This window comes from Coturnix japonica, chromosome 3 (genome assembly GCF_001577835.2).
Source record: "Coturnix japonica isolate 7356 chromosome 3, Coturnix japonica 2.1, whole genome shotgun sequence".
Lineage (NCBI taxonomy): Eukaryota > Metazoa > Chordata > Aves > Galliformes > Phasianidae > Coturnix > Coturnix japonica.
Window position 1 is genome coordinate 73352230 of NC_029518.1, and position 22623 is coordinate 73374852.

General features: G+C 39.2%; 1 protein-coding gene and 1 long non-coding RNA gene across 2 annotated transcripts in view; both read left to right on the forward strand.

Annotated features, from left to right (window-relative positions):
• The window catches only part of IMPG1 (interphotoreceptor matrix proteoglycan 1), a 52066-nt gene that overhangs the window by 27781 nt on the left and 1662 nt on the right, over positions 1 to 22623 (forward strand). Inside the window, exons 11-16 of the mRNA XM_015859062.2 lie at positions 464 to 540; positions 1030 to 1567; positions 12990 to 13558; positions 14445 to 14664; positions 18325 to 18535; positions 20285 to 20369. Of these exons, the coding sequence (XP_015714548.2) occupies positions 464 to 540; positions 1030 to 1567; positions 12990 to 13558; positions 14445 to 14664; positions 18325 to 18535; positions 20285 to 20324 (1655 nt within the window). The 3' untranslated portion in view covers positions 20325 to 20369. The remainder of the gene's footprint in view (positions 1 to 463; positions 541 to 1029; positions 1568 to 12989; positions 13559 to 14444; positions 14665 to 18324; positions 18536 to 20284; positions 20370 to 22623) is intronic.
• LOC116653226 lies at positions 5541 to 7532 on the forward strand. The gene is made up of 3 exons (XR_004306748.1): positions 5541 to 6532; positions 6628 to 6722; positions 7441 to 7532. It is a non-coding gene; the product is annotated as an uncharacterized LOC116653226 (long non-coding RNA).

A 22623-nucleotide genomic window follows, 5' to 3' on the forward strand; every position in this document is an offset into this window, starting at 1 on the left:
GTCTACTTTTAATCAATTTTTTTCCCTCTAGTTATGTCTAAGAAACAGTTTTAGAAAAGCAAAATGGCAAAATGCTAGAAGTAGTGTGGACTCCTGGAAAAATTGAATATAATTTAGGCTTAATCAACAGCGGGGTGTGATAAATCATCATAACCCATGTGAGTTTAACTGAGTGGTTCAGCTGATTTTAATCATTCATCCAGCTATGCCCAGTTCAGCTCCCTGCAGCCCTATCCCATTCATACTAAATAAAGAATACAAAGAATATTGCATATAAATCTCCTGCTTTCTTCATAATTACCATTGTAATTTAAAATGTATGCCCCTCTGTTCTTAACATGGACTTTTAAAAATCATCTTTTTAATGGGGAATAGTTTTAGTGCATTTTTTTCTTTGTGTGTGAAAAGTTTTCAGTGTGCTATTACTGAAATACTGTTGTTTGTTTGTTTGTTTGTTTCCCAGAACCTATTAAACCATCAAGTGATTTTGATAATGACATCCAAGGCATAGTCACTATTCCTCTGGCAAGCCCTGATTTGGTGAGTTAATTCCACCTCTTTTATTTATCTATTTCTTCTTGAGAAATGACCTTAAGCACCAAGAAGGTGCTTGAAAATATACAGCAAAAAACTCTTTTGCAAAAATGTATATCTGCATTTTATATATGCTATAATAATGAGTGCTGTTGTGATATAGTGAAAGGAGAGATTTAAAACATTCACAGGTGAATATTACCCCTTGATTGCATTTTCCAGTTTTAATTAAAAATAAACAACTGCTCATCAATTCAAATGTACATCTCAGTGAGAGAAGAACAATTGACAGAGTTGGTAAAGGTTATCTTTCTTTGACTGTATTTGAAATACCAGGCAATGCACATGCATACGTCAGACCTTTGGTGTATACTATGGCTTCATGCAGAATTCAATTTCCATCACTAAAGATTATTGGCTGTTTTAGCAGTGAAAGTTAAACATAATAATGAAAACTACCTTTAAAATCTGCTTCCCTCTGAAATCCTCTCTTAGGATGACACTGTAAGTGAGGAACTCCCACTGGTTTATCCCAGCCCAGCAACGGTGGACCAAACCAGAGACATCTTCGTTGATGAATTTACAACTGGAATCCCTGATCTAAGCAGAGAGATTGGTGGACCTGAAGACTTTGATAGTAATTTTATTACATCTGAACCTGCATTCCCTACCAAACCTTCCAGAGAACCACCTCATGACATATCTCCAGACACAGAAGATATCACTACTGACTACCAAAGATTCACAGTGCCTTTCAGTGCTCTGGTTAGCACAGACAGTTCTACAAAACCAGAGGATTCCTACCTGCCTCCTCCAGCAGATGAGTCAGAAAGCAATGACTTAATCACCGATGATGATGAGTCTCCAACTGAGCAGGTTGTCACACTGGCAGTTTACACCACAGGCAGCTTTACCCTGCCTACTTTCCTGCAAGCCACAGATGAAGATACTGAAGCCGAGATGAAGAAAGAACTGGTTGGAGTAACAGAACCGCCTTTCAAGGAAGCTGATAGAGACAGCCTGTCTGGACAAGGTAAGATGAAATAGACCTTTCTGCAAGAAGGAGTAGGAAAAATGTTGTTATTAAACATACAGTCACATGGTACAGGAAATATTCTTTAACTTTTCACTTTTAGTTGTGACACAAATATTTCTACACCATCAAAATTGTACATTGTGTTTCTGAAACAAAGAAACAAAAACAAACCACTAATGCTAAAGTATAAGGAAATAAGGCAGGATTTGTGTTGTGTATTGTGGTAGAATTTCAAACTGACAAAAGACATACGGGAAAAACAAATAAATACGTAAAGGCAATCCCAGGTAACACAAACAAGAACTATTACAGCATCTAAAACACAGAAGGTAAATTACTGTGGATTCTATAGGCATATCAGATCTGGATGATAGCCACAAGAGTATCATAAAACAATACATTTCGAGCAAGGGATCCTGTGTATAAGAAAAGACTACATTTCTGTAGATCTGAAGAACACAAATACTTCTTAAAAATTAATATTTTCTATGTTTGTGTATTCAGTCTTTTCCATTCAGTAGGGTTTTAAATTGCACTCAGAATCATGAGGAAAAACCAGATAATGAATCAGAAAATGTATGTATACTTATATCTGGGTGGAGAAAAGTCTGTATAATATGGCCCTTCAAATGAAAAATGTATGTTAGGCATATATTTTTATTATATATGACATATATATGTTTCCCACAGCTATGAGGAAAGTGCTGACCCTGAAGATGAAAGAAGTTAGGACAAAGACACCAGGATCAGATCAGGCACACGAGTATATTAGAATTTTCCCTAGAACCACAAAATATCAGTAATCCCAAAGTCTCCATCACCACCATGGCATGGGAAGACAAGAGAGACACTGCAGGGTACTGTGGTGTAGCAGTAGCCTCTATTGGCAAAGCAATCTGAGCTACAGCTTATGCTGCTGCCCTCCAGCTTCACCAATATGCTCCCTCTCCTGTTCCCCAGCCTGGTCTCACCAATTCTGCATGCCCAGAAATTGCAGAGGGGCTCCTTCATCCCTCCTGTCCAGCATCAGCCAAAGAAGCAGTGATTGCACCACTGACCAGAAACACCCAGCTGCATAGTGGTAGCATGATTCACTGGGACACGCACAGCAGAAATATAAGAGGCATGGAATGGCCATTTAGTGTAATATCAGTGGGACTGATACAGTAAGTACCTAGATGAGCACCTAAGGAATAAAGAATATAAAAGCTGCCACTTGAGGAAAGCAAGAGCCCAGCATTGTGCATGGTCATGTTACTGTACCGGATAGCTTCTCTGGTAGCAGGAGTTAGCTGCTGTTACCTTTTTAATCATTATAGTTCTGTTGCACAAGATGCACAGGGTTACTGTCTACTGGAAAAGCATTATTCTCACACACAGAACAATGGATGCATCCTTTTGCATTTTTTCCCTAGCAGACATATCACATGCCATGAGCAAACACAACTCTTCCTCACTGCATGTGCAGGTTTATTACAGCACTGAGTAAAAGATTTGCCTGTATACAAGGAATTTTGAAGTGAAAGAAAAGCAAATACTTCATGATTAGCAGAGCAACTTAAATACTAGAAAAACATTTCTTTTAAGAATTAACTGTGAAATGTTCCTGAAATGAAAGTTTGTGATGAAAAATGTTGAAAGTAACAATTTCCCATGTGCACTGACAAGTCTCACAATGCTGCTGCTAACAGTACAGCAGGGAGAAGACCTATGAACTTTCATTCTATTCACTCATGGGATCAGGGACATGTAATAAAGCATGTCTGTTCTGCATTTTGCTAAATAGCTGAAAAGCATTGTAGCCTAACATCTCCAAGTGACTGGAGAAAAGCAGTTAAAACTATTTCACCTACTAGAAATACAGAGCAGCACATGCTGAGGATCCTAGATCTTTTATTTTCTTTCAAAAATTGTGAAGAGCTTGCTTACTGCAATGTTTTCTAGTTACTGCCTGAGTGCTTTTCACTGGATGGGAAGAAGAGACAAACTTCCCTCTGGCCCCAAGGTTAGGGCTTGTTTGGCTGTTCCCCAGTGGCAGTGCAGGAGCACCCTTCACTTGGCTCTCATAAAGGTTTAAGGTCAAAGGTAGATGCTGTGCTTCTAAACCATCCTCAGACACACTGCATTGCATAATTTAGTGACTATCAATCCCATGAGGCAAACATCAGGGAATTTTAGGAAGTAGAGTGTAAATAGAAAATTCACTATTAGAAGAGATCCAGATTTTGTTTACAAGTTTTTCTCATATAGCTTTAAATTCATCGGAAAGAAAAAAAGAAAGAAAAAAAGCAAAAAAGAGAGAAAGGAAAAGGCTTGTGCTGCCTCCTAAAGCCATTATTGTCTGTGCTCACACAGCACTCAATTTTTCACTTAAAATTTAGAGTTGCATGAGTCCTGTGAATGCAGGTTTGATCTTTTGGAATGAATCTTTTAATCACTACTTTCAGAAATTATTGGTTGTGCATTTGGTTTACAATCTATTGATCTGCAAAGCAGAATAAACTGCATAGAGCAGTATTAAAAAAAAAGAAAGCTTCTCCCAGAGAAGGCCACCATCTTTCTCCTCCTCTTTAAGCCCAAGTTCTGCCTAAAATGAGCACTGGCATATCCAAGCTTTATAATCATTTCTGCAACGAATAGCAGGAGAAAAAGAAGTCTTCTTGATCCAAAAAAGTGGGATGCCACATTAGCAATGACACGTAGCTGTATTATATTTGCTTTAAATCTTCTGGTACACAAAACAACATCAACAGAACAAAGACACTGAACATTTACCGAGTTCTTAAAAGACTAAGTAGTGCATACGCTTTACAACATTTTCTATAGCTTTTTGGCACTTCTGCAACAACCTCTCTATTCTTTTATTTTCCCATATTTTTGCATATTTTATAGGAAAAATAGATAAAGAAACTCAGAACTTAACAAAATTTATCACATAATTTTACTGATAATACTGATAATATTAACTGCAGTACGGCAAGTAAAATTCTGACTCGCAGGTATAGACTTTTTGCCATTTTGTGCCTGGCTTCCTCATTTGAGAGTTACATTTATTATCAACCTTTAAACTTATAACTACTGCTGGTGTGAAAGAGCAAAAACTACTTAGATCACTCTGTACGGGGCTGGACAGCCCGCAATTCTACTGCATTTATTCCCAGCAATTTCCCTGGGCTACAATACAAATGACAGACATTTAGAACTCAATAAAACTTTAAATTCACTCACATTCATAATGAAGGAAGAGGTGGCTTGCAAAAACAGCTTAGTCCATTCTTCTTTTTTTGTGTCCCTATCAGCTTTATGTTTCACAGGTGGACTTACTTGCTTTAGTTATCAACTGAGCATAACTAAATTCTATGCATCACTACAGACTCTTCAGTACTGAGTAGCTGAAATCTACTCCAGCCACTTTAACTGTGTCCACCTGAAGTCACTGTGCACAGGAATGTAAACAAAATATTTCATAGCCTGCAGGAAAATCTGCAAGCCCACATATACAAAGTTCTCCATACAGGATCCAGGGAAAGAAGAATAAAAGCAGGAAGGAGTTAAATCAATGAGAGGTGCTTTAAGACATGAAGGATGGGATTAGTGAGGTGTGGATAGGCAGTGGGAAGAATGACCTAGGAGCAGATGTGAGGCTTCTTTTGTGTCATACTGTACTCATTCAAGGTGGTGATGATGTCCATAGACAGTAAAAGACAGGCCATTGAGAATTAGAGAGACTTTTTGACCAGACAGGATAGTAATTACTGCAACCCCTGAAGCAGCCTAGAACTACTAGGAAGATGCAAAGCTACTTTTCAAGTAAGCCTAAAGTGTGAATTTCAAATTACGTTTTGAGATTTCCTAGTAACACTAAGAGAAAAACCTTCCAGTCCTCTTATTGCCTGGTTATGGGGTTTAAACTTTAAGTAATTATAAAAAGGATTTTCTTTGCTGTAGAACCTTCAAAATCTGGGCTGTCATTCTCTATTTATGGGTAGTGCAAACAAAACTGCTCTTTTCTACTAAGATACCTGTTCAATGTCCTCTAGCATTCTTCCTCTGGAATCAACTCATCTCTCTTTCTCCATGGTTAAATTTCTTCTCCCTTTCTTTCCCGTCTTCCCATGAGCCTACCTAAAACAATGCAATTATTCAGAAAGGAGTGGTAGACATGTTGTTATTTCAAAATCCAAGAAAACTCCAGGAGTAAAACAATGCAACTAAATATAAAAACAGATAAAGGTGTTCATGAAGTCTGCAATAACAGTAGTGAAATACTTTTATTCCTAAACATGGAGAATTTTAAATTGCAATTGTTTTGACGATAGCCACTTACAGTTTGTATAATCAAGACAAATGGTTATCCACAAGCTCTGACTATCATGCAGGAAACGTTATTTCTAGAGATCTTGTTACAGAAATACTGGAGGAAATGAAAGTAGTGCTAAAATACTTCAGCTATTTTGTCATTCTCATACATCTTGATCTCATGAACACGAACCACCCTCAAGAAACACTTTCAGTGAAGACCATTCTGCAGAGTGCATCACAGTGTTTTTCCTGCAAGCAAAAAAGCCCATACTGATGTGTAAATTGTTGCAATGAGATAAAAGACATGTTCCTTTTAGTAACTGCTATCATATTTTATGCAGCCTTGTTGTGAGGCATCCTTTGACTTCCTAGTCCTGCCCAGCAGTTAATTCAGTCACACGCTCCTTCTCTCTCACTACTATTTCATAGCAATCTCTAGAAAAACTCAGTTTTCTGGATGTCTGGGGATTCTTCCTGCCTCTGGTTCACACCCAGCTGCCTGTGGACCATCTATGGTTAGCACAGCTCTCTATTTGGCATAGTCAACATTGTCATGGAAATGAAAACACCATTACATCTTGCAAGAATATCTCCAGGTGTTTGGGGTACTGGAATTCACATCTACTTTGTGCCAGGAATTCACATGGCATCGTATACAAGGTAAGAACTCTTTTCCTTGCATGTTTTTCTGTTCTTCCCTGTGTGTTTTCTTAAATGTAAACTGACAGACTTTTTTCCACATTCTGCCTCATCAGATTATTTTGGTGCCATTTTGCTTGTAACTTTGGATGTGCCAAGAATACTTTTTGTGAAGATGCTGCTTTAGACTGATGCTTGGAAGAGTGAACAGGTAGGTCTAGCTGTGTAATCCTCTCAAGCAATATATACAATAGCAAAAAAAGTTATCTTTAAATTGAAGATGAGGTTGAATGCAAAAGTTTCAGCAGGCCAATGTTAAGATATGACAGACTTAAAAAAAAAATTAAAAAAAATCCATCATATATTCACAATTAAATCACATAAGTTACATACTCAGAGTACTACAGATATCCTGAAGAGTCTGAGGGAGTATAGGTTAGTATAACATGGCAACTGGTAACAGCTAGTTATTGTTTCTAGACACTGAAACTCCCAAAGAACAGTGCTCTGGTTATTTTGGGCTGCACCGACCACAGTGACCTTTTAATGGGCACAATCATCCCTAAAGCATCTGGTCCAAAATCATTATCCATATCACTAAAATTGAAACACATACTTAAAATAAAACCAGCAGGGTCTTCTCAGTTAGATTCCTTCCATCTCTCTCTTACTTGTTTCATAGCAAAACTATGATAAAATCAAATTGTGTAAATCCAAGGTGCACCAGAAGAATAAAATAGTCCTCACTGCAACCTTCATTCCATTCATTCTACACTTTTCAAACCATGACATGAAAAAATAAATGTATTCAGTGTTTAAATTTTTCTTTGAGAGTCTGAAAGTGCTCAACTGATGACAAAATTTTAAGATAGTTAAGATAGTTAAAGATTAAACTTTCTAATTTTGTTTTTCTTCTTCTCTGTTTTTAGGTCTTTGGGTCAACACACTACTCGAACACAGATCATGCGCCTTCTGTGCTATTTTACCATTTTGCAAACTAATAAACTTGTCTGATGGTCCCGTGACCTACAAAAATTTGTTCTCCTGCTTTTTTTTTTATCGCACGGTAGTGGAAAATGCAGGAATTGAGGAGGAATTTGGAGGATCCTTTCAGTTCTGAAGGACTGGTGGCATAACTTTTCGGAACATGTTTCTAATAATTATAAAGTAAAATAAATTTAAAAAATAGTATTTCCAGCTTTGGGGTCCCAATTTAAGGAGTTCCAAAATCAAGTCAGTGGCAAGGAAGAGTATGGGTGGCATTTAGATGGCTGCTTCTATACCATTCCTGGTTTCTAAAGCTTTAGGTTGTTTTCACACAGTCTCTTATTTAAAATTCACTGTGTATTTTTGCCAGTTTAACTGCAGAGCCATCAACAACTGGAATAAGAACTGTTAATCCACCTGAATCTATGGTTTTAAGCAAGATGTTTTTTATCCAGATTTGACTCTGTTTCTTTGTAAAAGCATGTTCATATTTGCAAATTCACTTCTTCTTAGTTGTTTCTCTGTTTAATTCATTAATGCAAATACCATACGAGTTCAGACATCTCAGTCTAGCATGGTATCTTACATGAGATATATTTTTTGTGATGTTAAAGGCTAGCATTTTAGTACAGTTTAGCTTACAAGAAATGGTAGCCACAGCAGCCTTGGGCAATTTTTTCATGTCTTCACTGTAAAAAAAAAAAAAAAAAAAATAAAAAATAAAAAAAATTGGGATTCACTTAAGACAGAGGAAAGGGAATTCTGTTTTCATTTAACAGCAGACCTAGCTCCTAGCTTCTGGAGGCTTCATACAGACAGAATGACAGCTCTAAAAATTAAAAAGACAAAATTAGTCATTAATTATGTACCTCAAGATATTTGCTGTGACCTATTAGGTTAATGATCCTCTTCCCCTGTTGTTCTCTTAATCCTCATCTTATTTGAGCCTCAGTTAAAAATGGAAGACCTTGAACTCAAATTCAACACTTTACCTGTTTGTTTGTATAAAACATTCCTGAATCCAGGGAATTTGTGGCATTTCAATATGCAGAAAATATGTAAATTTGAATTCAGCTCCTTGCTGTACTGTTTCACTTAATATGTGTATCAGCAGAGCTGTCCATATGGAGATTTCTTACTCTGATTGTGGAATGTTTTAACTGCATACTTTTTTCTTTGTTAGTTATTTTCTTCAGTTAGCTTGGTTACAAATATCTCCATAAAAAGTGTTGTACTCTAACTTTTATATACAAAACTACATGTCAGTGGACTTGTAAAAAGTGTCCGTTTCCAATATGAAATGTCAGTGCTTATTAAGCTCATGAATGAAATGAAATGCCAGGTTCTCCTGATGTACAACCTTCTGGGCATACTTATTAATGCAAAGCCACTAGAAAACCTTTCAATTACAATCTGAACTTTTGCAAACAGCAGTTCTTTATTCATGGTCAATTTGGAGGCTCTTCCTCATTTAAAATATATAAGAGAACAAACTAATTAGACAAAGTTGTTGAAATGGCAATTGATTTTTTTTTTCTGATAAGTAAGTTGAGCCTATGCATTTTAATCCTCCAGCGGGGGAAAAATACCTCTGCATATAGCTCCTCTTACAAAGATTTAGTACAACAGTGCACTCTTCATTTACTGTTTATGTGTCTTTGCCAACAGCAGTCTAATTTCATATGTAAAACTATCCTCAGTACACAATGGCCCTGCCTTGTCCATATAATACATAAAACACCTACAGATTCCATTGAATAGCTTTACAAGACTGTAAGTAGTAGCTGAGACCTAGAGTTGAGTTTTTTATTACTGATGGTAGTATTTAATTCCATGGCATTGTTTAACCCTCAGTGTGGTTACTCTAGGAGATATGTTTGAGTTCAGCACCTTATTTCATGTTCTCTGTGGGTTTCATACACCAGAATGATATGGTTGTAGAGCAAACTGTGCACTGAAATGAAGTCTGCTGAGATGAAGAATACCTGAACCTTCAGTGTTCATGCTTTTAAACTTCTCATAAAATAATTGCCTGTATATTTTCTGTCTTTTTGTTGTAATAATCTCACTTTAAAAAGGCAAACTGGATAACGGGTTACCACTAATTGCTCTGTGAAGAAGTAGTTTAAGTGTGCTTTGAGTTCTATTTCAAAATAACAGATACATATATCACAGAATCACGGAATTGTAGGGGTTGGAAGGGACCTCTAGAGATCATCGAGTCCAACCCCCCTGCCAAAGCAGGCTCCCCACACCATGTCACACAGGTAGGCGTCCAGGCGGTATATATGTGTATATATATAAAAAACAATATTTTATATGCAAAAGAGTCTTCTGGATTCCAAATATTTGGGTCATCTTTATGTTTCAAGAATATTTTTAACTAATACTGATCTCATCTCAGTCTCATGCAGACAGAGGAAGAGCTTGGCAAAACCTGTTGCAAATCATTTTACTGCTGTTTTCAATACGTCTCTTGTGTGAGCAGTAGTACAGTACACAGTGCAAAAAAACGAAAGGTCAGAGACCCTGCGACTCGTGCTGTGTTGCAGTGAGTGCTCAGCAGGATTTTACATGAACCCATTTCCTGTCATGTTGCAACAGATTTCCGTCATCTCCGTGCTTTATCACTCTCTCATCTGGAGAGAGAGTGACTAGGAGGCAGGAACTGGCAGCATATGAGAACTGGTGATTCATGCCCCAGGGGTCAACTTGTTGTGCCCTCAAGACCTCTTAAGTTACCTTGTTTGTAATCTGAAGATATTTATAGTCTATGTATAGCTTATATATATGTGTGTGTGTGTATGTGTGTGTATACATATATAATATATATACATACGTGCGTGTCTACTACTCATATAGAGCTGTATTCCAAATCTGTAGTATATGTGTGGTTATACTTTTTCACACTTGCTGCAGCTTTGCAGCTGTTTCAGTACCTATTTCTCCTGAAGTTACATCTTCCTCAAATATAACCCAATAACTCCATCACAGCCGTATGCTCAGGTATATGTTGGCATGTTTTCCTTGCTCTGTGGAGCCACTGGTTCATCCCATCAGTAGATAATCCTGCATTAATGCCACAAGCACTAATGCTAAGAGATCTTTTCTGGGTTCCCTTAACTAATAAGGGACTCTCACTTCTTATCAGCATCACAAGTAATGACAAGAGCTTTGTAAATGGAGAACATCACCTGGTTTGTTTTGGATTTGTTTACCTAATCTGTCTGTATCTTTGATTACACAAGAAACATAAGGACATAAGAGAAAAGCATCTCAAGATCCCGATTAAGCACTGGGGCCTTGAGCTGTAGTGTAGCGTTTAGTGTTTCATGATCCATGCAGAACCCTGGACCTGCACAGCACTTTGCTCTTCTCTTCTGGATAGTCTCTAGGATTGCAAGGATGAAGGCTGTGGCCCTCTTATTATGTTTGCATCCATTATTACTCATTACTTGTTAAAAACAGCCTTAAAATACATTGTGCTATCAGCCAGATATTTTTATAATGGAATAAAATTTGCACTACTTACAGATACCGTGACTGCACAAATGGAAACAGCTGCTGTCATGGTCTTTCCAGAATCTTTTATCTGAAAACTTCTGGTTCAGCCTATTTGGGTTATTTCTGAAACGATCTCTAAGAGTTAATTTTCCTTCAGAAAACAAAAACAAATAAACAAAAAAAGTAGAAAGCTAGATCTTTCCTATTCAGAGCATATTAAAAATGTACAACAGATGTAAAAACGAAGAATTAAGAGGAGCACTTCATATTTGATCACAATTCTGCTGTTCTACAGTAAAATGCTTGGGACATTCACCAGTGTCAGAACTATGCTTGTCTACTGGTAGAGTCTAACTGTAACACCATGAGAACTGTTTTCCTTTCCAAAAATACTCTTAGTTCTTATCACTCTCAACATTCAAAGATGCCAGTGAACCTCAGTAATGCTAAGAGGAGCTGAAGGAATTGATTTAGACAACAAAAACTGTGTAAAGAGAAAAATTGAGCATCTGATGATCAAAAGATCCAACATACATTTGCACGGTCCTTTATTTGAGATAAGTGCTTCTCTGGGGTCTAAAATGGAGAAAAGATGACTGACTGGCTTAGAGGATGCACTTAACTGTTAGATGTTCCTTAGAAGTGCAATCAGTAACACAAAAGATGTATTCTCAAGATTCCCAAAGAGTGTAAGGCAGAACCAAAAATTAAGTCTGGCTCTTTCACAAGCACTAGTTAGTTGCATGGCCAACTTAGCAGAATGAGGCTATAGATTCCTAATAAAGCATGCTAGCCTCACCCGGAGTACAAAAATGTATGTTATATCAATAGAGGAAAGAATGATGAAAAGGAAGCAGTGTTTCAATAGTGGCTCTATAGAAGAAAAAACCAAACATATTAGGCAGATTAATGTTTGACCAAGTCATTCTGTCTGCAGGGAGGAAGCAAAGAGCACGTCAAAATACTATTGTAAACAATATAGGCAGCAATCTTACCTTAAGTTTTTCTTTACTGAAAATAAACTTTTTTTCCCCTAAAAACAGCGATACAGCAGCAGTTCAGTCCTCATTCATTCAGAAGCAAAGAAACAGAAAGGGATGCAAAGACCTTCCATGGGCAACTATTTGTGGAATATTTGTCATCTCTCTTCATGAGGGTTATTCCCAGTGCAAGCAATTGTTCAGTTCCTTCATTGGCCCCTGAGAGGAAGAAGATAACAGAATAATTCATTAATTGGAGGAAAAATGTCCTATCAGGAAAAGGACACAGCTATAGTAGATGTCTGTGGGATAGAAGCCATCATTTTCTGTAAGATTATGGCAGGCAGGTAGCTGAAAGCCAGTTTAAGAGTTTCATCACACTTCAGATTTGGATTTCAGGTACATCCATCACAAAGCCTAACTCCATGCCAAGCCTTACTGGGAACCTCATGAAAGTTTAGCATCAGGGTCAGACGGTGGGTGGCAAATGATTTCTTAGGGTTTGAATTTGTTTTCACTGCTGCTGTTGTCTTCCAGGTAAATCAAAGGAGATTGCTTCACCATTTTGCTTGGAAACATTTTATGATTACTAGCAACTAGTAATAACCTCTAGCAGAGAGGGGAGCAACAGAATGACTCTGGCATAGAACTGATCCAAGCAGACAACTCAAAGCTGCAATCTACTCTTTCTGTCAATATAAACTGACAGCACAATTATATGCCTTCAAAACAAGACTGCATTAGGAATTGCTCTGGAAATACTTACGGGGTGTAATTATTACTTAAACACATCACCTACAGAAATCTCATCACACAAACATGTGGATAAGGTGTTTCATTCCTGTAGTTCTTTGCTGATGGAAATAGCATTTTCATGTTTAAGTAGCATTAAATCTTCCTTTTAAAAATGCTTCAATGGAAATACCGCATAATGTTGGCTCCATGCTCAGGGTTTGCTATGCTCATTTTGGAAACAAACTCTTTGTCTTTCCCCTGTTTTTCTGCAGCAGTGAAGACCATGGATGAACTAGAATCATCAGGTGATGACATTCTGGTTACAACCAGCACTTACAAAACGTTGCCTTTCCTTATTGGTTCAAGCGATCTCTTTGCCACGCAGCCAGAGGTCACTTTTGCAGCAGTGCTGCCACCAGACCAAACTCTGCCACCCACAGTGACCAGCCCATTCTACAGCCACTCTGTTGTCATTGACCAGTCCCCCGAAGTACCAGACACCACAATGCCAGCAGCTGCCAGCGCTCCTCCTGACCATGCAAGTACAGGAGTGCAGGACATTGCTGCTGAGTTGGATGGCGTTGGTGCAAAGAGCACAGCAGTGCTGGATGAGGCAGAGCATGGCAGTGGCTACATCTCAGTGCAGACAGATGAGCCTGCAGAAGCCACCCAAACTCCCACGCTGAAGTATGTGACCACCAGCTCCATGACAACAGCAGCCAAAGGCAAAGAGCTTGTGGTTTTCTTCAGCCTGAGGGTAACAAACATGCACTTCTCCGACGATCTCTTCAACCGGAGCTCACAGGAATACAAAGCTCTAGAACAACAGTTCATGCAATTGGTGGGTGAAGAGCAACCTGAACAACACATGGCAATAGTCAGATACAGTCTGAAAACAAATGCACATCCATCATCACTAAATTACATTAATTATTGCTCTATAACTCAGGAAGAACAGCAACTAGCTTTATGCCAGAGTTGTACCAAGGGGTTCTGGCAAGGAAATTCTGCCAGTTGGCTCAGTCAGCCCTGGAATGCACAGTATTTTGGACCCTGCTGCAGTTCAGTCTGATAAGCAGCACTATTAAGGGACTCATAACCCTGAGATGTTCCCTGAGTGTGAAAAAGCACTCTATGAACTCAGTTATTTAAGTGTTTACTTGTTCAAAGGACTCCAGATATATGCCTTGCATGTTATTATTTGGCTTTAGCTTAGATTACTTCAACAGTTCTGAATACATCTAAGACTTGTGTCTCTATGCCGAATTTAAAAATAGCCTTATAAAAGATATCATAGCTTAGCAGAAGCTAAGCTGGTGATTAAATATGGATTTTCTTTATGGGTACAATAGGGCAACAGGTCAGCTCAGTAGCACACCTGTTTTGCTATGTCCTAACCTGCCCAGATTGAACATTTGAAAATAATTACAGTTGGCTTTTGAGCACAGTGATATTTTTTCCTTCAGATGAATAAGTTCCCCAGCTGCCATGCATTTCAGTACAGGGAAAATTACAGCTGCCCAACTCAATACATTATTAAGAAAGATGCAAGAGTCCCAAAATATCAAAACATAAAAAGGTGAATTTAGTGGTGAAGTTCAGCAACTATATTAAAATTGGAGAAATAAGCATGCAGTGCGTGTACTTGGTAACTAAATGCAATTAGAAATGATAGCATCTAGACATTGACAGTAAGGTAAAATAAAAACCTCCTTTTTGTTTTGCAGCTACTTCCATACCTTCAGTCCAACCTTACAGGTTTTAAGCAACTGGAAATACTTAATTTCAGGAATGGAAGTGTGATTGTCAACAGTAAAATGAAATTTGCCAGAACAGTGCCATACAATATCACAGAAGCAGTACATTGTGTTTTGGAAGACTTCTGCGACGCTGCCGCCCAACGCCTCAATTTGGAGATTGACAGCTACTCCCTGGATATTGAGCCAGGTAAGACTATGATACTAAGATTTATGCTAAATCAAAACTAAGTGGGTTTGGTTTTTCCCCAAAAAATTCTACAGCTTTAGAAAGATTCAATTTTTGGAAATAATTTCTTTATGAATAACCTACTAGTGAGATATCAGGAGTAATACAATATATAAATATATATATAATCTTGCAGATTCAGCTATCTATAGATGTACTTCCATACTATAGTGAAATGCTGAGCAGAGATGTTGGTCTTTGTACATACACCAGCTGCTTTTCAGATCAAGAGCCAAGTACAGGGAAACAAAAATTAGGGCTATGCCTGGGTGAAGACAGGAATGGATGAAAAAGAAGTTCAAGTGCAGTTCACAGGAATGATTCATCCAAATCTATTATCTGAGTAGGTAAAACATCATTTCTGATGATTTTTTCAATGTAAGAAAACCATTGCTTAGGACATCATTAAATCTATCTTTAGAGGGCCATAGATTTCAGGGCAGAATGAAAATTTCTAGGAATACTAGGATTCTACAGATACTGTCCTAAATATTACTAATAGATAGCTATCTGTGGGTTTGTGATTCCAGGATCTCTCCTGACTTAAAACCTTCCATTGTCGTAAAACAGTCTAAGTTGGAAAAGACCTTCAAGATCATAAAATCCAGCCATCTACCTGACCAACCAAGTTCCTATCTCTAAATCATGTCCATTAGTGCCATGTGCACAAGTGCCTTAAATACCTCCAGGGATGAGGACTCCACCACTTCCCTGGGCAGACTGTTCCATTGATTGACCACCCACGCCATGAAAGAATTCTCCTTGATACCCAATCTAAATCTCCCCGAGTGAAACTTGAGACTATTTCCTTGTCACCTGAGAAAAGAGACTGACCCCTCCTCGCTGCAGTCTCCTTTCAGATAGTTGGAGCAATGAGTTCTCCCATCAGCCACTTCTTGTCTAGAACAAACAGCCCAATTTCCTCAGCTGCTTCTCATAACTTTCTTTCTAGTACCTTCACCAGCTTCCTTGCTGCTTTCTGCAGATATTCAAGCTACGCAGTATCCTTCTTGTAGTGGGGGCCAACACTGAACACAACACTCAAGGTGCCAAGTACAGGAGAACAATCACCTCTCTGCTCCTGCTGGCAACACTATTTCTTGTAGAAGCCAGAATGTCATTGGCTTTCTTGGTCAACAAGGCATGCTTCTGGCTTGTGTTCAGCTGGCTGTAAGCTAACACCCTCAGGTTCTTTTTCTCCATGCAGCTTTCAAGCCACTCTGCTCCAAGCCCATAGAGCTGCATAGGGTTGTTATGACCCAGGTGCAAGACCTGCACTTGGCCTGGCTGAATATCCTGTGACTGGACTAAGCCCATCAAACCAGACTATCCAAGTCCCCCTGCAGAACCTTCCTTTCCCTCAAGCAGATCGATGCTCCCACCAATTTGATGTCATCTACACCCATCTTGTTACCTCTATACAAATACACACATAAGTCTGAACTCTGGGCTACTGTAGGTTTTCTGCTTTGGTAGTAAATATGGATTAAATCACTTCTAGAAATTCAGCATATTTCCATATGGGTGATTGATAGCCCCACTGTATTTTTACTTTGTGAAAGGGCAGGGAAGTATAGTAAATGAAGGTAATGCCAGCAGGTTCCTATTTATTGTGAAAATAAGAGCCATCTAGCGGTAAGAGTGTTACATCACAATGAAATGCTGATAGGAACTGACAGCCCAAAACACACAACCTCACTCGACAGCTTTTACAGCTGTAAAAAGACTAATTACATCAGTCATAAATAAGTAATAACAAACTGTGATGTAGCAGGCTTTTAAAAATATCTGCACTCATTTTGGTTTTTGTCAGATAAAGAAAGTGAAAACACAGAGAAAGTTACAGAGCATGGCAGGTACAAAGCCTAAAACTTTATAAAAGGGAAATGAAACACCAGCACCAAAAATGACCCTCTAACACAGCAGTCTGTTTGTGCCTAAATCATCCAGTTGTAAAGAAACACTGATACCTTCCAGCTTCTTAGCACTGCAGGACTGTAGCACATAGAATTATAGAATGGCCTAGGTTGAAAAGGACAATAATGATCACCTAGTTTCAAACCCCTGCTACATGTAGGGTCACAAACCACCAGACCAGGCTGCCCAGAGCCACATCCAGCTTGGGCTTGAATACCTCCAGGGATGGGGCGTCCACAGCCTCCTTGGACAACCTGTTCCAGTGTGCCACAACCCTCTACATGAAAAACTTTCTCCTAATCTCTAACCTAAACCTCCCCTGTCTTAGTTTTAAACCATTCCCTGTTGTCTTATCATATCCACCCTTGTAAACAGCCATTCCAAGTACTGAAAGACCGCAATGAGGTCTCTCCGGAGCCTTCTCTTCTCTAAGCTAAACAAGCCCAGTTCCCTCAACCTTTCCTCATAGGAAAGGAGCTTCAGCCCTCTGATGACCACATGCTGACCACAGAATCACAGAATGGCTTGGATTGGAAGGGACCTCAAGGCCCAACCCCTTGAAATGGGCAGAGCTGCCCCCTATCAGCTCAGCTGCCCAGGGTCCCATCCAACCCGGCCCTGAACACCTACAGGGATAGAGCAGATTTTTGAGTGATTCTGATTTCTACAGACCAGTCGTTAAACCAGATTCTTCACCACAGCTAAAACAAGGTGCATAAACCTCCTTTGGAGAGTCCAGGTAACTCAGGACCTGCTGTGCTTGTAGCCCTGCTCCTGCCTGTCCACCTGATCTCATTTCCTTCTCTATTCTCGCTCTTCTTCACACGATCATTATTTTTTTGCCTTACTGGATTCACACATCTTATTGAAACAGTGTGCTGATAAAAATAGAGTCTGTATCCCCTGTGCCACTTCTCATCTTCTGACTTCTATTTATGGGCCTCACCTTATGACACGCACGAAACCACCTCCAGGAGACGAGGTCCTTCTTACAACTCCATCAGCACACAGCTGGGCTGAGCTCAGCCTTTAATGGGTCCTTTATGCGTTTCCAGGAAGAAGCAGAGAATGGGGAAGGAGAACAAGACTTCTGTGACAGCTGAAGTCAGGGCTCTGCACTGCCTCTGATCTGGGCCTGCCCAAGGCCCAGTGTTTAATCTCAAAGAGGCTTCTCTTACTAATACTATATATATATATAATATATATAAACACGCAGCAAGGTTTCCCTATGCTAATGCACGTATTTTCTGTGGACAGTGCTGTTATTTCTAGCTTGCAGTCTACATAGTGTTGTGCAATACTCACTAAGCTGATTCCTTCCCCTCATTATGTAAACAAAGTATCTGTTTCAGATGATTACAGCAGAAACTAGTTCTGACACATATATAAGATGGTAGCATAGCATCTTTGAGAACAAAACAAGCGCTTTAAAGTAAAAAACAAGAATTGATCAAAATATTCAAGTATGAATATTTTGTCAGCAAGACAAAAATCACAGGATGGGGTAAACAACTGTTCAAGCAAACATAAGCTTGCATGCTTGTTGTGCTACCCAGAGAAGAAAAATGTGTCCCCTTATGCCATACTATACCCCACTAATATGCACAGGCATGCACTGTTTTCTCTGGCTGCCACCCAGCTTGCCAAATAACTTGGAGGGTGACATCTCAATGCTCCCATTAATGATTTACCCATCCTTTACAGCTGATCAGGCAGACCCATGCAAATTCATGGCATGTGACGAATTTTCCAAATGCATAATGAATGAGTGGACAAAAGAGGCTGACTGCCTTTGTAAACCTGGTTATGCAAGCCAGGATGGATTGCCCTGCCGGAGCTTGTGCGAAATGGAACCACATCTTTGTGACAATGGTGGGAAGTGTGAGTTAGTTCCAGGAAGAGGAGCTGTCTGCAGGTAAATAAATGATGCTTGACTGGAACTCTGTTAATGGACCCCTGGTTCTATTCCATGAACAAATGGAGTTGAGTATGTACTTTCAACAGCATAAACTGTAGTGATAAGCCAAGAGCTCAATATTCAGACACTTCAGCTAACACTGCTGGCATTCATTTTCTGCAGTAGGAGTCACAGAAAAGAGAGTTCAGCACAGTGTCTTGCAAGACAGGCCTTAGCGCAGCAGCACTACTACAGCTGGGAGCCCTTCATCTAATGGGATCCTCCTGAAAGCTCTACTGCAGTAGCAAAGAAAGCTTCAGCACGATCCCACTGCAGAAAATAATGGCTTCCCACTTCAGAAAGGTCCAGGTGCAGAAATTACCAAAGCAGTGGTTGGAGTAGTAGAAGTATTAAAAGTAATACACAAAAATTTTGCAAAGTACACAGACCGGCAGCTTCTGCCTATTTATGCAGTCTGTATAGTAAGTTCTGACCTATGTGGAAGCATCTGCTTGTGAATTCATCCAAACCACACTATTTTTTCCAGCAACTGGAAACCCTCTGTTCTCATGAAATAGAATAATCTTCTGCCCTGCCTTGAAGGAAGCTCTTTATGGTGGAACTTTTACTTCAGACCCTGCTAGTCAGATTAAAGCCACCAGTAAACACAATATAGGCTTTAGAGGGATGTTCAAGAATAATTCTGAAACACACCTGAACTACTAAGGTGCCAGAACATGAATGTTATTTGACCTTCATTAAGTCGGCAAAGAACCAATCTGTGGCTTTTTGCTTAATGCTCATGAACCTAAGAGTATTTTCCTTCCTCTGTTATGAATCACATTATTTCATACAGATACATAGCAGCTAACTGTATTGTGAATATTATACTTGTATTTAATTGCATGTTCTCCTTTGTTTTCATTTGAGGTATTCTGCATTTTCTGCCCTCAAGTTCTGTATATTTGTCTCTTCCTCTCCCCATTTTAGATGTCCTGTACGCAGACACAAGTTTTACCAAGAACAGCGCTGTGCAAAATTTGCTCCAGAACCCACACAACCCTTCACTTTTAAACTTGTCGTTCTTGGCTCACTGAGCCTTGCTTTTCTTTTCATCATGTTAATAATTAAGTTAAGAAGAAAAAGCAAAAGAAACTCTAATTTGGAGTAAGCGGCTCATGATCTTTTCCCTCACGTTTCAAAAAAAATATTCCTCTTTTTTTTAATTATGCAATTTGAAACTTACCTAAACAAAAATGTTCTGCGTTGTAGAAGGCCCACTCGCAGCAGCCGCAATTCAGAACATGCTGCAAGGATTAACTCTGCTTTCGAACACGATGAAGCCATAACTAGCTTTTGCCACACGGTTTGTAGTGTAAGTGCTTGTGCCAGTAGCTCCTCAGAGACCACTGACCGAGAAGCATTACACAGACTTGAAAACACAATTCAGTACGGAGGTAAAATGCATGGAACTTCTCTCCTTGCTCCTCAGCACATAGCACCACTCAGATAACGAGTCCACCTGTATGTCTTAGCTCTACAACTAAATTAAATCTGATTTTAAGCTCTTGCTCAGCAATTTCAGAACTAAAAATACTAATTTGTGTATTTACTTTTCACATTTTCTGCCATCTTTCCTAATAGAGCACAGAACTGCTTTTCTCTTCTTTTGCATGGCTTTGGTGCTCCAGTCTGTCCAAGTGCCTTCTGTAAATTATTGAGTAAAATAACCTTTTCTTTCTTCCCCTCTCCAATGTCATGTTTTAGGTCACCAGACCAGTTTACAAAGCCAGGACTGACAAGTTAGTCTGTGAAATTCTGCATTTCCAGCATCCCACAGACAAAAACCAAGGTTTGTGATTATTTTCAAGAGCTTTAAACTTCTACTGTTTCCTCTTGGCAAGTGTTACCAGGAAGCCTCTCTTAACTAGTTCAAAAAATCACAGAATTATTAAGGTTGAAAAAGATCTCTAAGATCCACTAGTGCAATCACCAGCCCGTCCCTACTGTGCCCACTGACCACATCACTCAGTACCACATCCATAGGTTCTCAAGCATCTCCGGGGATGGTGACTCCACCAGCATTCCAGGCAGCCTGTGCCAATGCATCACAACTCTTCCTGAGAAAATTTCCTAATATCCAACCTGATTTCTATACAGAGAAAAGCTCATTTTTCTTTGGAAGCTTAACAGGACAACAGCAGCAGTCATTTAAATACGAAGAAGGAAGGAACACCTGAAATGAATTTGAAAGTTCAACAGAAACGCAAACCAAAGGGGAAGTTTTAATAGGAATGACAGTTTGTTTAAAAACACTGCTTAGTGCAGTGCAAACTGTTAGAATTGTACTGACACAGCTCTCCCCAAGATCTGGTCACGGAAATGAATTCAGTTGAGAAATGAGGCAACTACATGGAATAAACAAAAAATTAGAAGTATTTGGCCATTTTTTTCACCATAAGTTCAATATGAGTATCCACTTCCAAAGCTTTTGGCAAGATATGCTTTTAATGATTGGGGAAAAGCTGACAGACAAGGGGGAGGAAAAACAGATGTAGAACACAGCTTTTGTGAGCTGAAACTAAGAGCAACACTTCAAGATCACTTCCGAGCTCCTTTTGGGGGTACGATTTTAGAACAGAATATGGCACTCCAATCAAATTTTCAGGAAGAGGTGGATATCTACAATTTTTAAGCCAAACTGAAAATGGCAATTTTATAATTATGTTTTGCTTTGCACTGCAATGTGTAAGAAACATGTTTTGTGTCTCTATGAAGACCTGGCTCTTCCTTTTCTGAGCTCAGAAGAGAGGAAATGCTTGCAAGAGGGTGACAATGGCAGACAGCACTGTGCATGGTTAGCGCACTGGGAACACTGCCTGTCTTGCTCAGCAAACAGCGATATGAAAAAATAAAACAACTGCGAGTCAAAGCAGAGTGTGACAACAAGCTAGAATGCGTGCATTCAAGAATATGGGTCCCTTCAGACTGAAACAGCAAACGTCCTGAGAAAGCAATCCTGTCGACCTGATTTCTCTGCTGCCTACTTCAGTGTGGCATGTGCTCTTTGTTCCTTAGAGATGGAAGGTGAAAACACGAGCTCATTCAAAATGCAACATTTCTCTTGTAATACCTCCTGTCCCTATCAGGGACACTGCTGCATCTCCTTTGTTCAGCCAAAAGGGTGCAGAAAAGTAAGACACTGCTTTCAGCTGAAAGAGTATTACCCTCCAGCTGTCTGTAACATCTATTGTTTTGCAGTTGATCTGTCAAATGCTATTCTACCAACGTAACATTTATTTGTGCTCATACACGGCACTTGGGGATGAATAAGCTTCAATTTCAATGTGTTATCTGGCAAAACTCAGTAATGGATCTAACCCCAAAGACAAAAAAGAAAAAGAGATGGTACTAAATCCAATTCACATGGATACAGACGACTTATTTTGATGCAGTGCAGATCAAGCTTGATAGTCATTATAGATTCCCCCTCAGAAATATACAAAATGTCATTCTTTGCTCATCAAAACCGCTGACTGTCATGAAGCATCATCCTCTGCAAGAGCGACTCTCAGCCACCAAGATGACTGAAATCATATTTGAGTAGAAAACAAAGACTGCCATTTATTTTATTCTCATGTCAGTCACTTTGATGATCAAGCAGACAGTATTCTGGATTAAAATGATAAGACAGCACTGCAAGTTTGAGCACCCCATCAGTTTCACAGGTCATTATCGCAATCGTGAGACCTGAAGCACCAGAGATGGATGAGCTGGACTCAGTTCACGAGTACCAGACATTAGGTTTCAGAAACACGTGAGTTTGCTCAGCACTGCAGCTGCTCTTACACCAAACCAATGCTGACGAACTAAACATCCCAAACTGTAATTTATTCCAAGTGTGCTGTGATTGTGAATCCCGTGGACCCTTTAGCTAAGGCTTCTTTTGCAGAATACTATGCTGAAAAAATGCTCACAAGTACGCCCTTATATATAGTCAGCATAGTCAGTATAGTCCATATTTGTTATTCACACACAAACACAGCATTGTCACACCAAGGACAACAAAATCATAATTCTTCTCTATGATTTAGTATGTAAAATAA